At 42.0% G+C, this 15,811-nt stretch overlaps 1 protein-coding gene across 1 annotated transcript in view; it reads right to left on the minus strand.

The window, feature by feature from the left end:
• The window catches only part of AFG1L (AFG1 like ATPase), a 172,858-nt gene that overhangs the window by 95,517 nt on the left and 61,530 nt on the right, over positions 1-15,811 (minus strand). The window contains exon 5 of the mRNA XM_075340067.1: positions 14,533-14,663. Coding sequence (XP_075196182.1) covers positions 14,533-14,663 — 131 coding nt within the window. The remainder of the gene's footprint in view (positions 1-14,532; positions 14,664-15,811) is intronic.

The following is a 15,811-nucleotide window of genomic DNA, read 5'->3' on the forward strand; positions in this document are numbered from 1 at the left end:
TGCAGATCGCATGCAGACCGCCAGAGGATTTGCTGTGGCCCACGGACCTGTCCTGCAGACGTTCCTGCCTTCTTCCTATATTCAATTGAAAGATGAGAATATATTTGAACCCTGTGATGCTAAGACTGGGGCAGAGGAGTGCCCATCACCCCCAGCTCCGATGTGCAGCAGCATGATGAGATGAGCACGTTGATGACATCATGCTGCTGCTGACGTTGCAGAGGAATATGACATGGCTGGCTGCGGTAAGCACTCTGTGGAGGAGCTAAAAGATTAAATGTGTAATTATCTGGATGGGAGGGGGAGCAGAGGAGGGTTGGGGTACTGACAAGCCACAATATGGGGAAGAGGGGTTTGTTAATAGGGGCAATGTGAGGGGAATATTTTGAATGGGGCAGTTTGGGGGTAGGGGTGACAGTATGGAGAGACTCGGTGTAAGGGGAAATTTAGAGAGAACAGCTTTGTGGGGGGACATTATGGAAAGAACTATATTATGGAGAGTGGCAGTGTGTGAGGGAGATATTTTGTGCAGGAAGTACAGTGAGGAGCAATTATTTATTCAGGGGTGCAGCATGGGAGATATATTTATTTATGGCGCAGTATAATTATACTTTTATTTTTAAGGGCACAACGTCGGGAAGTGCTGCTAAAGATGGAGAAAAGGGAAGTCTGCAGAGAAGAGCTCTCATCATGGCATCTGAAATATATGCAGACAAAAGGGATGGGAATTACTTCAATCAGAGAAGATGCCACCTATAAAAGGTACATGGATGTAAATGTTTATTTGTGATACTGACTACATATCATTAGTAATGTGGTTCTTGTATGATCCACTGTCTGATGATGGCTGGTAACAACAACTCCCAGTATCTCCTTACCATTGTTAAGAACATGTTGTAAATTGTAGGTTCAAGCAATACATTTATGGACATGACGTTACAATTGATCACTGCACTATGCTTGAGGCTGTATACATGTATCAACAGTGGTGCTGCATTTATGTACTGACGTTGGTTCTTGCACTGCATTCATATAGTGACAGTGGTTTTGGCATTGCATTCTTGTACTGACAGTGCTTCTAGTGTTGCATTCTGGTACTGAAGGTACCGTGTTTTTCCAAAAATAAGACCTCCCCCAAAAATAAGCCCTAGCAGGGATTTTCAGCATTTTCGGAGAAAGGCTTAAATATAAGCCCTCCCCCAAAAATAAGCCCTAGTCGCGGATCAATAATGAAGTGTCCGTGCAGCTAAAAAAGTTACAGATACTACAGGACACTTCATTATACACAGCGGCACCTGGCAATTACACTGACCCGACACTGAGCGGCAGGACCTGCAGTGATCACACACCCGCACACATCAGCTCACACACACACACACACACACACACACATACACACACACACACACACACAAACATCGGATCGCACACACAGTCAGATCGCATGCAAACATCAAATCTCACACACAAACATCGGATCGCACACACATCGGATCGCATACACACTCACCTCATCCAGTGACACCGATCTCTTCTTGCCGGGAGAATCCTGAGAGGCAGTGCAGTGGAGCGCAACCAACAGGACCTGCGGCCGGACACGTGACTTGCTTTCATTCCCTGCTGCCGTAAGTGCTGGATGTGATATGATGTGTGTGTGTGTGTGTGTCTGCAATCGGCTGTGTGTGTGTCTGCGATCGGCTGTGTTTTTCTGCGATCGGCTGTGTGTGTCTGCGTTCGGCTGTGTGTATCTGTGATCGGCTGTGAGTGCCTGTGATCGGCTGTGTGTATCTGTGATTGGCTGTGTGTGCATGCGATCGGCTGTGTGTGCCTGCGATCGGATGTGTGTATCTGTGATGGCTGTGTGTGCCTGCGATCTGCTGTGTGTGATCTGCTGTGTATATCTGCTATCTGTGGTGTGTGTGTGTCTGCGATCGGATGTGTGTATCTGTGATCGGCTGTGTGTACCTGCGATCTGCTGTGTGATCTGCTGTGTGTGTGTGCGTGTGTGATTTGCTGTGTGTGTGATCTGCTGTGTGTGCCTGCGATCTGCTGTGTGTGTCAGCTAGCAGCAGGGTAGGACGGCGTGCAACACCGACCGGAGATCACAGGAGGACCTGGGAACCACGCAGACGTCCTGGTCTGGTGAGTATGAGTCTCCTGGGAAGTGAGGGGGGGGTCCTGCTTTTTTTAGGGGGTAAACTTACCCCCAACCGTGTTACTCCAAGAATAAGACCTCCTCCAAAAATAAGCCCTAGTGCTGTTTTGGGGGGCAAAAAAAATATAAGACAGTGTCTTATTTTTGGAAAAACACGGTAGCCCTGATGCTGCATTTATATAGCAACGGTGGTTCTGATGCTGCATTAATTTACGGATGGTGGTTCTGGTGATATATTCATGTACTAACTATAGTTCTGGAGCTGCATTCATAAATTGATGGTGGTTTTGATGCTGCATTCGTGTACTGACAGTGGCTCTGGCACTGCACTCATGAACCAACAGTGGTTCTGGTGCTGCATTCTGTGACACTGCATTCTTATGGTGACGGTGGCTTTGCTGCTGCATTATAAAGTGATGGTGGCTCTGATGCTACATTCCTGTACTGAGTGGTTCTGGTGCTGCATTCTGGTACTGAGTGGTTCTGGTGCTGCATTCCGGTACTGCACGGCCCCCCGAAGAAGACATCGAAACGTGCGCGTCGGGGCACGTTTTTCTTAAGTAATCCAACCACCATGGATGAGTAATCACTGCTCTATAGGGGTGCTTTTCATAAGCTTTATTATTTTTCGCTAAGCATATTATGTGGGAGTACCTTCTTGGAAGTACCCATTTAGCTGAGTTTGTTTGTACCTCAGCAGGAACAAAAGGAATATACTATGGATACATACAGTAGAAGCTGTGTTTTGCACCCGTATGTGGGACAAGTGTGATTCTCCATTATGGTCTCACATTCTGATAATTTATCTGCATTTGCATTACATTTAGAAATTATAAAGTAAGTGTTCTCTGATGACCTTTTAACATCTGTTCATCCAATTGCCATGTGTGTTGTGTTGGCCCTTTATGATTTGATTTCATGGACACCCTGTAAAGACCTGATCTTTGTAAATTGATTTTTTGATAAACTTGTATATTACTTCTTGCTCTAATCTTATTGAATAAATATTTAATATTTTTGCAAGGAATTGTTTCTGATTGTTTCTTGACGATTGTTGGTCGCTAAATGACCAGGACTTCACTTGGTCCTCTTGTTGGAAATTCATCTATTTATAGGGTGTAGTCTACTTTACATATTTTAATATGGTGCCAATTTCTGTCCTTAATCTTGTCATTCATTCTGGTACTAATAGTCTGATCTGCATTCTGGTACTGATGAGGCTATAATCATATACTGACATTGGTTTTGGCACTGCATTCATGTACTGACGGTAGTTCTGATGCTGTATTCATATACTGATGGTGGTTTTGACATTGTACTAATGTCCAAGAGGCAAGAGGTATCCAGAAATCCAAGTAGAATAACAAAATAATTTATTTCACATGTTCATAAAAAAGTCATAATAAATAAGGAAAAATATAAAAAGTAGAGCATGTGGCTCGTTTCAGATCAGCAAGGATCCTTACTCATATTTAAATTCATGTATCCAAACTCTAATCTTAAATACACCTTCTAGAGTAAATGTTGGTCCTCACCCATGTGCAACTAGTTAGTTACAAATCCTCCTTAAGGCCCTGTGCGCATGCTGCAGATTTACCGCAGATTTTGCCGCGGATTTTCCACGGAATTGCTGCAGACAATGTGTCTAAGGCTATGTGTGCACTAGGCCGTTTTACCCGCGGATTTACCCGCGGTTTTGCTGCAGAAATTTCTTGACAAATCTTTGAAATCTTTCTGCAGACATTTCCCAGCAAAACCTATGGGGAAAAAAAATAGCTGTGCACACGCTGCGTTTTTTTTCAAGAAAATTCTTTGTGAAGATTTTCTTGAGAAAATTTCTCGAGAAAATGTGCATGTCAATTCTTTTCCGCAGGTGTTTCTGAAAGTAAGAATTTATCAATAATTCATACAATATCCATCATGATTAGAAAAAGTATCAAATTTTATTCAATCATATTTGGAATACAATATTATTTTATTTTATTAAATGCTGGTGTACACAGAGTTTAAAAGAAACCCTACCCCATAAAACCATACAAAGAAAAAACTGGTGCGTTGTGGAACAGCCATAGTATCAATAATTCATATATCATACATCCATATAAGTTCCTGGGTGTAGATGAGCAAGGGCGCATCCAATGATTGCCCACAGCTATAATAGAGTGCCACTATAGCTCAAAAAATTGAGTACTAAACCTGCAGTTTGCATTTCATATTGCGGCCAAATCTATAATCCATAACCATATAGGTGGAAGCAATAGTAGGATTAAGCTATTTTCCAGTTGACAAAATAATACATTAATTAAGGGAAACAGATCACAGTGTTCAAATACAATATATATACATAGTTATTGTACCCAGATGGCGGACCACAACGCCCAGCACCTCAATGAAATAACTGGTGCGTTATAGAACAGCCATAGTATCAATAATTCACATATCATATATATATATATATAGATTCCTGGGTATAGATAAACAAGGACACATCCAATGATTATCCGCAAAGCCTTATATCAAGGGCAAACCACCTCCATTAAGATTAGAGTAATTCAAGGAGCCATAATTTGTATACCCAGATGGCGGACCACAACGCCCAGCACCTCGACGCGCGTTTCGCCTCTCGCTTCGTCAATCTTAATGGAGGTGGTTTGCCCTTGATATAAGGCTTTGCGGATAATCATTGGATGTGTCCTTGTTTATCTATACCCAGGAATCTATATATATATATGATATGTGAATTATTGATACTATGGCTGTTCTATAACGCACCAGTTATTTCATTGAGGTGCTGGGCGTTGTGGTCCGCCATCTGGGTACAATAACTATGTATATATATTGTATTTGAACACTGTGATCTGTTTCCCTTAATTAATGTATTATTTTGTCAACTGGAAAATAGCTTAATCCTACTATTGCTTCCACCTATATGGTTATGGATTATAGATTTGGCCGCAATATGAGATGCAAACTGCAGGTTTAGTACTCAATTTTTTGAGCTATAGTGGCACTCTATTATAGCTGTGGGCAATCATTGGATGCGCCCTTGCTCATCTACAGCCAGGAACTTATATGGATGTATGATATATGAATTATTGATACTTTGGCTGTTCCACAACGCACCAGTTTTTTCTTTGTATGGTTTTATGGGGTAGGGTTTCTTTTAAACTCTGTGTACACCAGCATTTAATAAAATAAAATAATATTGTATTCCAAATATGATTGAATAAAATTTGATACTTTTTCTAATCATGATGGATATTGTATGAATTATTGATAAATTCTTACTTGCAGAAACACCTTGTTTGGTTCTATATATGAGTAATATGGTGGGATCTGCGCTGCTTAAAGTTTAGACAGATATGGATCTCTGGTCCTTTGTTTTGGTTAACAAATCTTTTCCGCAGGTACCTGCGGTATACCCCCGGAATTTCACTCCATTCACTGTAATGTAATCGCGAAATTCCGGGGGTATACCGCAGGAAGCAAATGATGTGTGGTATATGCCGCGATTTACCTGCGGTAATGTATATCGCTGCCTGCGGTTTTGCAGGAAGTGATGTCATTATGACAGAAGAGGAAGCGGAGCAGAATAAACACAGACGTCACACTCCCTGGACGCCGCACAGAAGCACTTCCTTGTGGCGTCCCGCTCCGGCCCCGCCGCTGCCAGCTCTGCAGTGTGTCAGTGTCTGCCCGCAGTATCGGCAGCTTGTCACGCTGCAGCGCTGGCAGACACTGACACACAGCAGTGCGTGCAGCCGCGGGGATGCCGAGCGCTGCTGTTAGGAGGTGAGATGAGATCATTACCTGCTGTGACGATCTCCTGCCTCCTGATGTCACCGCGGTCACTGCTGTCTATGCCCATCTCGCGAGCGGCCCGAGACTGTCACTAGCGATGACATCACAGGCTCTTGCGATACTGCTGACAACACGGCGGGCATAGAAGGCAGTGACAGCGCTGATGGCAGGAATGCAGGAGATTATCACAGCAGGTAATGATCTCATCTAACCTCCTGACAGCAGCACTTGTCATGCCCTGCAGTGACCTGGGCTGACCCATTGATGTTAGCTCAGGTCACTGCATTGCTCTTCCAGCCAATGGGGAACATTCTGTTCTTCATGGACTGGGACATTGACTATGGTATGGATCGCCGTGGGACACCCCCCCCTTATTGGTTTACGCCGGACCAGGATTTGATTGTTCTTGTCAATAAATTGGTGAAGGAGGGAATGTGGGGAGTGTTTTTTTTCAAATAAAACTTTTTTGTTGTCTATTTCTTACTGACTGGGTTGGTGATGTCAGGTATCTGATAGACGCCTGACATCACGAACCCCAGGGCTTGATGTCAGGTGACATTACACATCTGGCATCAACCCCATATATTACCCCGTTTGCCACCGCACCAGGGCAACGGGATGAGTTGGGGCGAAGCGCCAGGATTGGCACGTCTAATTGATGCGCCACTTCTGGGGCGGCTGCGGCCTGCTATTTTTAGGCTGCGGAGTGTCCAATAACAGTGGACCTCCCTAGTCTGAGAATATCAGACCCCAGCTGTCCGCTTTACCTTGGCTGGTGATCCAATTTGGGGGGGACCCCACGCTTTTTGTTTTAAATTATTTATTTAATGTAAAATAACAGCGTTGGGTGCCTCTGTTTTGGATTACCAGCCAAGGTGAAGCTGCCAGCTGTGGTTTGCAGGCTGCAGCTGTCTGCTTTACCCTAGCTGGCTACAAAAATAGGGGGAATTTAAATAGATCGTGTCAATGCTTTACCAATCCAATAATAAGCCAGCTAAGCAAAAGTATAATAAAAAAAGGTGGTGACGATTAAAACGTAGCTTTTAATAGCCTATAATAAAATTTAGAACCACACAACAAGAATTGGTTGTAAATCCAACCATAAAATAATTAGGGCCCAAATCAGGCTCCTACTATTATAAAGATAGGACAAACGGAGACGGTAGGGAATACCCCCACCGTGACCAAACTCGCAAAGGCGACAAATAGATTATTACAAGTGTCACACAAAATTTCACACCAATATGTACTGCAATTTAGTCCACAGAATAGTACTGGGCTTTAGTCTGCAGTGTTACACATAGTTACCGGAACCTTTAATCCGGTCTTACTATAATGATACAGAAATGAAACTGTTGTCCTATAGAGGGGGGGGGCGGACTCAGCCTCACAATACCCCTCAAAATGGCAACAATCTGACCTTAACGATGTTCTAAGACCTCCCGACGCGTTTCTTAATTTACTTAGTCATCAGGGGCCTGTGGTCAAGAAACAAAGGCTTCAGTATCATATGGGCTTCCTGCATGGTGTGTCAGGACATGGCATCCAGCTTTCCCTCTATCCATTATCTGTCTATCGATTATCTATATTATTTATTTCTGTTCAGCATAAAAAATCCGCAGAGAGCAACCAGCAGAAAATCCGCGGCAAAACCGCATGCGGATTTCGCTGCGGTTTTCGTGCGTTTTTTTACCGCGGGTGTGGGATTCTTTAAGAGGGTCCGTTTTTTCTTAAGAAAAAGGCACTTTCTAGTGCGCACATAACCTAAAGAAGATTTCACACAAAACAACATATGCAAAAGACATAAGTAAACATTTACCAAGACGTTTAAAATAAAGAAAAAATCATATAAATTCATACCAATAGCACTGTGTGCAAATAATATTCATTACACAATGCAGCAATGGAGTGGCAATAGCAAAAAAAACAGTATAATTTGAACAGTCCTTCCTTATCTGCATTACAAAAAATTCATTGTATAAACTTTGTTCCACTATTTTGAGACAATTATTTGTATCTTGACCGCTATTTAATATATATATATATATATATATATATATATATATATATATATATATATAAAAAAGTGCATTCTTCAGTTTAGTCCTGCCGAGGCTATTATGTCAAAATCTAAAATCCACTTAGCTTTCTGCATTAAAACCCAGCGCAGTTTCCCCTTCATGGCTTATCCACTTTCTCAATGCCCATGCATTAGAAAAAGGTGAGATCATCAGAGTGAACCTCCAGAAAAGGTCTGGTAGCTCTGGACATGGATTCTTTCTCAAATTATTTTGGGGTTGGGATCCACTTATGTTTTCGGATAGCCTTTTCTTTAATTTCCTATTTGTCTTACCGATATACTGTTTTTTACATGTGGAACAATAAATATTGTAAATGACATGTCATATCACAATTTATAAACAATTTAATATCATACGCTTTATTGGTCACATATGAAACAAACGGTTTTGGCATTCGAAATATATTTTCCCATGATAGGATCCTACAGTGGTTAGCCAGGTACTGTTGTATTTTTTACCTTCAAAAAAACTTGGTGAAACTGAATTTCCTATAGTGGTACCTCTTCTTGCCACACAGTGTATGCCCTCAGTCAAAATTCCTGCTACGTTTTTGTCTTGGTATACAATTAATAGTTGTTGTATTATATTGATGTTTTCAAAATGAACATTGTATGGGTTAGAAAAAAATAATTTTACCATGAAGGGGTTTTTTTAGGAAAGGAGTTACATAAATATCTCTGATCATATTCTGAACTTATTGGTGAGTTTTTATTAGATGTTTACTTTCATACCCCACTCTGTCTGAGCCTCTTGTTAATATCCTCCATAGTAAATATATAGTCTTTTTGGGGGGTCATGTTCTCTTGGCCCTGATCAATTCACTTTTAAGAAGAGTTTTGATGATATGTGCTGGATGGCTACTACATGCATGTAATATGGTGTTTCAGCTAACAAGTTTTCTATATAGCCTATACACTAATATTGCCTGTTTTGCGATCCCGAATAATAGAGACATCCAGGAAAGGGACTTCATCATGGTACTCCTGCATTGTGAAACACAGGACTTGACAATTTTAAAAATAAAAAAAAAACAAACTGGGTATGGTGGGAGAATGCCAGATCGCCAACAAGTCATCTATATAACGGCCGTACAATCACAAAAAGGACACGTGTGGATTGACGGCCATATATAGATGCATCTCGTCCCACCATGCTATGAAAAGATTTGTCAATGAAGGAGAGAATTTAGTGCCCATTGCACATCCTTTTATCTTCAAAAAAAATTCCTGTTAAACATAAAAAAATTGTTATGCAGAAGAAAACTATATATGATGTCAAATTACTTGAATATGCAGAATTTACAGAGATGATGTCAATGCTTGAATAGACAAATGGTGTGGCAAGGAACAGTATATTGAAACCACGTCCAAAGTTACCCCTTTGTCTCCATTAATCCATACAACTTACTTCAAGGTTTGTAGCAGATCCTTAGTGTCTTTGATATAACCCAGCATCACTTTAACCATGGGTTGGAGCAAATCATCCAGCCAGGCTGACAAATGCTTGTTTAGGGAGCCAATAATGGCCACAATAGGGTGCATTGGAGGAGGGAACAACCCCTTATGGGTTTTACGGAGGGCAGGGAATATAGCAGTTATAGGACAATCAACAAATAACTTCTTTTTGCTTTTATTCAATATTCCTAAAAAGACAGCCTCCAACAAAACTGAGCTCTTCATTTTCAACGTGAAATCTGATAGGTTCAGAATGGTGGTCACTTCCCTCTCATATAAAGTGCTATTCATTTTGGCCATTGACCTGGCTTTGTCTGATGATCTAACCACAATATAGGGATTATCCCGCAGAGCTACTGTATAATGGCTGAATTTTCTGCCTTGGTTAGATTACTTGTGAACTGGTTATCGATTACAATGTTCTAAGTTCTCGTTCTATGGTGTTCGGAGAGTCATCCATAGCCTTGTCTTTAGTTTTTTGGGTTTTTTTAAGCGATCCAGAGTAACAGATGTATCAGTCTCTTCTCACAATTGCTGGAGAATTAGTACAGCTGTCTGTTTTTGTAAAGAAAAATGTCCCAGAATATATACGTTTTTATTCTGTTTATCGTCAAGTTCCCCTTTCTCCTCCTGCGAGCTAGCATCCAAAAAATGTTTCCTCACAGCGAGTGCATGTACAAAATTATTTACGTCTTTAATTGTCTGATAAATACTGGTTCGGACTGAAGGCACAAAAAGTCAAACCCTTTTTAATACCTCAATCTGTGGGTTTCTTAAAGTGCACGCAGAAAAATTCATGACGCTGTATTGATAGCATTGACTAAATAGTTGCACATGGGTGTGGACCAACATTCACCCTAGAGAGTGTATTTAAGATTAGTGTTTGAATACATGAATTTAGAAAAGAGTATGGATCCTTGCTGATCCGAAATGTGTCATCTGCTCTGCTTTTTCTATTTTTCCTTGCCCATGATGACTTTTATGAATATGTGAAATAAAAATTTTTTTATTCTACTTTGATTGCTGGATACCTTTTGCCTCTTGGATCTTGCTCTTTCTGGTGACCAGTTGGACTTTGTTTCCATGCATTCCATTTTCTACCTGCCAGGATTAAGAACATTACCAATGGATTGGCTGATCAGTATTTTGTTCCGTTTTTCTCATCACACTAATGTACTGACGGTGGTTGTAATGCTGCATTCATATACTGTTTGTCCTTCTGGCGCTGTATTCATATTCTGATGGTGGTCCTGATGATGCATTTCATGTACTCACTGTCCTTCTGCCACTGCATTCATGTTCTGATGGTGATCCTGATGCTGCATTTCATGTACTCACTGTCCTTCTGGCACTGCATTCATGTTCTGATGGTGGTCCTGATGCTGCATTCATGTACTCACTGTCCTTCTGGCACTGCATTCATGTTCTGATGGTGGTCCTGATGCTGCATTCATGTACTCACTGTCCTTCTGGCGCTGCATTCATGTTCTGATGGTGATCCTGATGCTGCATTCGTGTCCTGATGGGGGGTTTGCTGCCACACTCCTGTACTGACAGTGGTTCTGATCTTCTACACATGTAGCAATCGAGAATATGCTTTTTTGTTATGTTAAAATTTATTCTCACATCTCTAAGTTCTGAGTATTTTCATGCGGAGGATGTGGTGAGTTTTTGCTCCAAAAAGCCAGTTTAACTTATTGAGTGTTCACAACGATTTTTCTCGAGCAGAATCTCTCCAAATCCTCTGAAAATACTTGTACCGATGGTGGTTCTGACGGCGTACACATGCAAGTACTTCTTCAAATATTTTTGCAGCCCTTGGGATTGATTCAGTATGGCAATGTGGCCCTCGGACCAAAATAAAAAAAAAATATTGTGCACCCCTGAACTACTAAATGATGGGACTACAAATAATACTATAATCATCTATATGCTGCGATGTGTGCTGCCGCAGGAACGAGGAACAACATCGTATTTCCTATTGGTGCGACATTATGAAAATGACCAACGCTACACAGATCACCGATTTTCGACTCTTTTGCGATCGTTTATCGGCGCATCTAGGCTTTACACGTTGCGACGTCGTTACCGGCGCCGGATGTGCGCCACTTTCAATTTGACCCCGACGATATCGCAGTAACGATGTCGCAGCGTGCAATGTACCCCTAAGAATTTGTCAGAAACGTCAATAGAAAACAAACTAAAAAGTTAGGGGTAAGTGAAAAAAGTTCTAAAAGTGTATCAACAATTTGACTCTTGGATAACAGTACCATATAGCAGGTGTCATAATAAACTGCTTCTGCTTGACAGGAGTTAGAAATTCCATGTTTGTGGAAGAGCATTGCGGAGCAGCTTCAGATAATTGGCATGTAATTTGCGTGTATTTAACGCTCCTCTTTATGTCTTATTACAGTTGTAACGATCTCCCTTTACAGAGGTAAACATTGCTTCCTAACTAGTGTTTGGAAAGGCTCTGTAATAACATTTGGATTATATAACCGGCAGAACTACACCAAACTCTCTGATAGATGAAGAAAAACCACAGTGAATAGATCTGCCTGGGGCTATAATGTAGTGTTTTGATGCTGCGCGATACAAATGCCTTTTGCCATGGGAGAATAAATTGATTTGTAAAAGCTATCTAATTAATAAAGCAAGAGTCACTTGATGTGCTTGCTTGCCAATTTACTCTCTTTTGATCTTGTCCCCTTACTTATACTGTAAAATTACAGCTCTGTTTCAGAGCCGGAGAAGTAACCAGAAAAACAATGGGCAACGTATTCTTGTAATAGTCTTTTTTTTATTTTTTATTTTTTTTCTAGGATCTCGCATTCATTATACCATAGAACAAAAGAGAAGGCTACAAATTACCACTAATGGCAGTCTACTAATGAAGAGAATGGAGAAATTTCATTAGCATTTAAGAGAAAAGATTTATTATGACCTAGAGTTGCTTTCTATTATGACTCACTTAACTAAGGAAAAAAAAAAGGGAAAAGAAAAATCTAATAGTTAATTTACATGTGTAAGTGCCTGGGACTCTGTCATCGGCTGATTGGTACAGAGCCACATAATGAATAGCAAATATAAGCATATGTAACCAGTAATTAGTGTTGGCACAAAGCATGCGGATCCTGTTAGAAATTTCACTTTTTATTTGGTTTTTAGAATTTTTAGTTTGTTTTATTCATATATAAGGAATATACCTTCAAAGTCATTTCTCATAGTGAAAAATGGTACATGGCATCAAGCAGCAAATCAAATGTAGAGCTTTGTTCAGATGCTTAAATGCAATCTGTCACCAGAATTTTGCCACCTAAACTGAGAACAGTATAGTGCAACGCAGAGGCAGACCCAAATTTCAGCAATGTGTCACTTAGTGGGCTGTTTGATATAGTTTTGATAAAATCACTCTTTTATCCACAGGAGATCATCACTAGCGGATTAGTAAACCTGTTGCCAAGTGAGCTTTCTATAACCCCGCCCCCAAAATTGATTGGTAAATTTCTGCCGATTCACGGTGTAGACAGAAAGCTGCCAATCAATGCTGTGGGCGGGGTTATATAGAGCTGGTAGATCTGCAGCAGACAATTTTTTAAAAAATATATCACACAGTCCTGTACGTAATACATTGGAGACATCAGGGTCTCTGGGTCACAAGAAGATTTTTACAAACTTCACCAACTGTCATGACGGCGCTGGGTTCTGTTTAGACTACAGATTCTAACACTCCGCCTCATAACTACTCTGGTGTTTGTGATAAAAGCAGCCAGACACGGGCGCCGACCTGCAGAGTGGTAATTCATAGGCAGGCAAGCAAGAGTTAATCTGTGCTAGTCTGCTTGTTAGTCTCCTTTGATCACATGTTGTGGGGAAGCCAATAACATCTGCTTCCCTCCTTTATATGGTGGCTAGAGTCTTCCAGCTATGACTGCTATAGTTTATCTTAGCATGTCTGGTGAGGTGTTATGATCCAGGATATTTGTTGGTTGTTATACTTATTGCATGCAGTTGTGGAGTTAGCCCTTGTTGCCTTTTGTTGTTACCTTCTGGCTGTTGCTTTACTTCTGATTCTCTCATTGTCAATTCCTGTGTATGTGCAGTGTGTCAGAGTTTTGGTTTTCCCTTGTCTATCTTTATCTGTTTTCTATCACACTCATGCCGCGTTCTTCCATGGTTCGAGGGGGGTATCAGAGTAGTACTGGTTAGGATCATGGCCTATGGTCCCCTAGTGTGAGGGACAGCATAGGAGCCCCTATCCCCTGCTATCTGACACTACATCATGCTGCTTTCACATGGGGTAGCAAAAACTTAGAGTCTATTTAATATGACTATACACTTTATTTTAACTCTAATTTTATCAATGTTTGAAGATCCTACATACAACATCCTAATGCGGGCTTTGCACACTACGACATCGCAGGTGCGATGTCGGTGGGGTCAAATTGAAAGTGACGCACATCCGGCATCGCATGCGACATCGTAGTGTGTAAAGCCTAGATGATACGATTAACGAGCGCAAAATCGTCGTAATCGTATCATCGGTGCAGTGTCGGCGTAATCCATGATTACGCTGACGCGACGGTCCGATGTTGTTCCTCGCTCCTGCGGCAGCACACATCGCTGTGTGTGAAGTCGCAGGAGCGAGGAACATCTCCTACCGGCGTCACCACGGCTTCCGTAGGATATGCGGAAGGAAGGAGGTGGGCGGGATGTTTACATCCCGCTCATCTCCGCCCCTCCGCTCCTATTGGCCGCCTGCCGTGTGACGTCGCAGTGACGCCGCACGACCCGCCCCCTTAATAAGGAGGCGGTTCGCCGGCCAGAGCGACGGTCGCAGGACAGGGGAGTCCATGTGAAGCTGCCGTAGCGATAATGTTCGCTACGGCAGCTATCACAAGAATATCGCTGCTGCGACAGGGGCGGGGACTATTGCGTGCGACATCGCAGCATCGGCTTGCGATGTCGCAACGTGCAAAGCCCGCCTAAGACTATATTACATTGATTATTCCCATAGCATTCACAGTTTATCACAACTTACCTGAAATTCATCGAAACACAGGAGACAGGCTTCCTCACTTATTTCTTCAGCTATTGGGGCAATAGGATCATACGTTTTAGCCATGAACCCCACCTTTCTCTTTGGTAATGTTTTTTTAAGTCTGTGTATTCCTAAACATATAGAAACAATATTTTCATTACTCACATTTTTAAAAATACCACTACTGGCTAAAAAAATATATAAGGTATCTCAAACAAAATAATGAAATCACTAGTTTTAGAAAAACATACTGTACTTTAGTCTGAGTTATAAGCAATAGGCGTTACAGAAGAGATCGGATGTCTAAACAAGAAAAAAAAACTCATTTGGTTACTTTTTTTTTGACATTTGGAAGTTTATTTAGACATGGACATTTTTTTTCTCTGGCTGTTGGTGGGATCTCTGTAAGGCTATGTGCACATGCTGCGTTTTTTTGACGGCTGTTTTTTGTGCGTTTATGGCTGCTAAAAACGCACAAAAACACACCCGCGGCAAAAAACGTGCACGTTTTTACCGCGATTACTGCGTTTTTTTCTGCGTTTTTGATCTCTACTTTTTTCCAATGCATTGCATGGGGGGAAAACGCAGAAAAACGCAGGAAAGAATTGACATGTCCATTTTTTTTTTTAAGCTCAAAAACGCAGTTTAAAAAAAAAGTTGTGTGCGGACAGCAAAAATGAAAACTCATAGAATTTGCTGGGGAAGCAAAGTCATGCAGTTTTGAGGCCAAAACCGCACCCGAAAAACGCGCAAAAAACGCACTGTGTGCACATAGCCTTAAGCGGGCTTTACACGCTGCGACATCGCTAATGCGGAGTCGTTGGGGTCACGGATTTTGTGACGCACATCCGGCCGCATTAGCGATGCCGTTGCGTGTGACACCGATAAGCGATTTTGCATCGTTGCAAAAACGTGCAAAATCGCTAATCGGCGACATGGGGGTCCATTCTTAAAAATCGTTACTGCACCAGTAACGAAGTTGTTCCTCGTTCCTGCGGCAGCACACATCGCTGCGTGTGACGCCGCAGGAACGAGGAAGCTCCCCTTACCTGCCTCCCGGCCGCTATGAGGAAGGAAGGAGGGGGGCGGGATGTTACGTCCCGCTCATCTCCGCCCCTCCGCTGCTATTGGGCGGCGGTTTAGTGACGTCGCTGTGACGCCGCACGGACCGCCCCCTTAGAAAGGAGGCGGTTCGCCCGTCACAGCGACGTCGCCGGACAGGTAAGTATGTGTGACGGCTGTTGTGCGGCACGGGCAGCGATTTGCCCGTGTCACGCAA

Source organism: Anomaloglossus baeobatrachus, chromosome 3, assembly GCF_048569485.1.
Source record: "Anomaloglossus baeobatrachus isolate aAnoBae1 chromosome 3, aAnoBae1.hap1, whole genome shotgun sequence".
In the NCBI taxonomy this organism is placed as follows: domain Eukaryota; kingdom Metazoa; phylum Chordata; class Amphibia; order Anura; family Aromobatidae; genus Anomaloglossus; species Anomaloglossus baeobatrachus.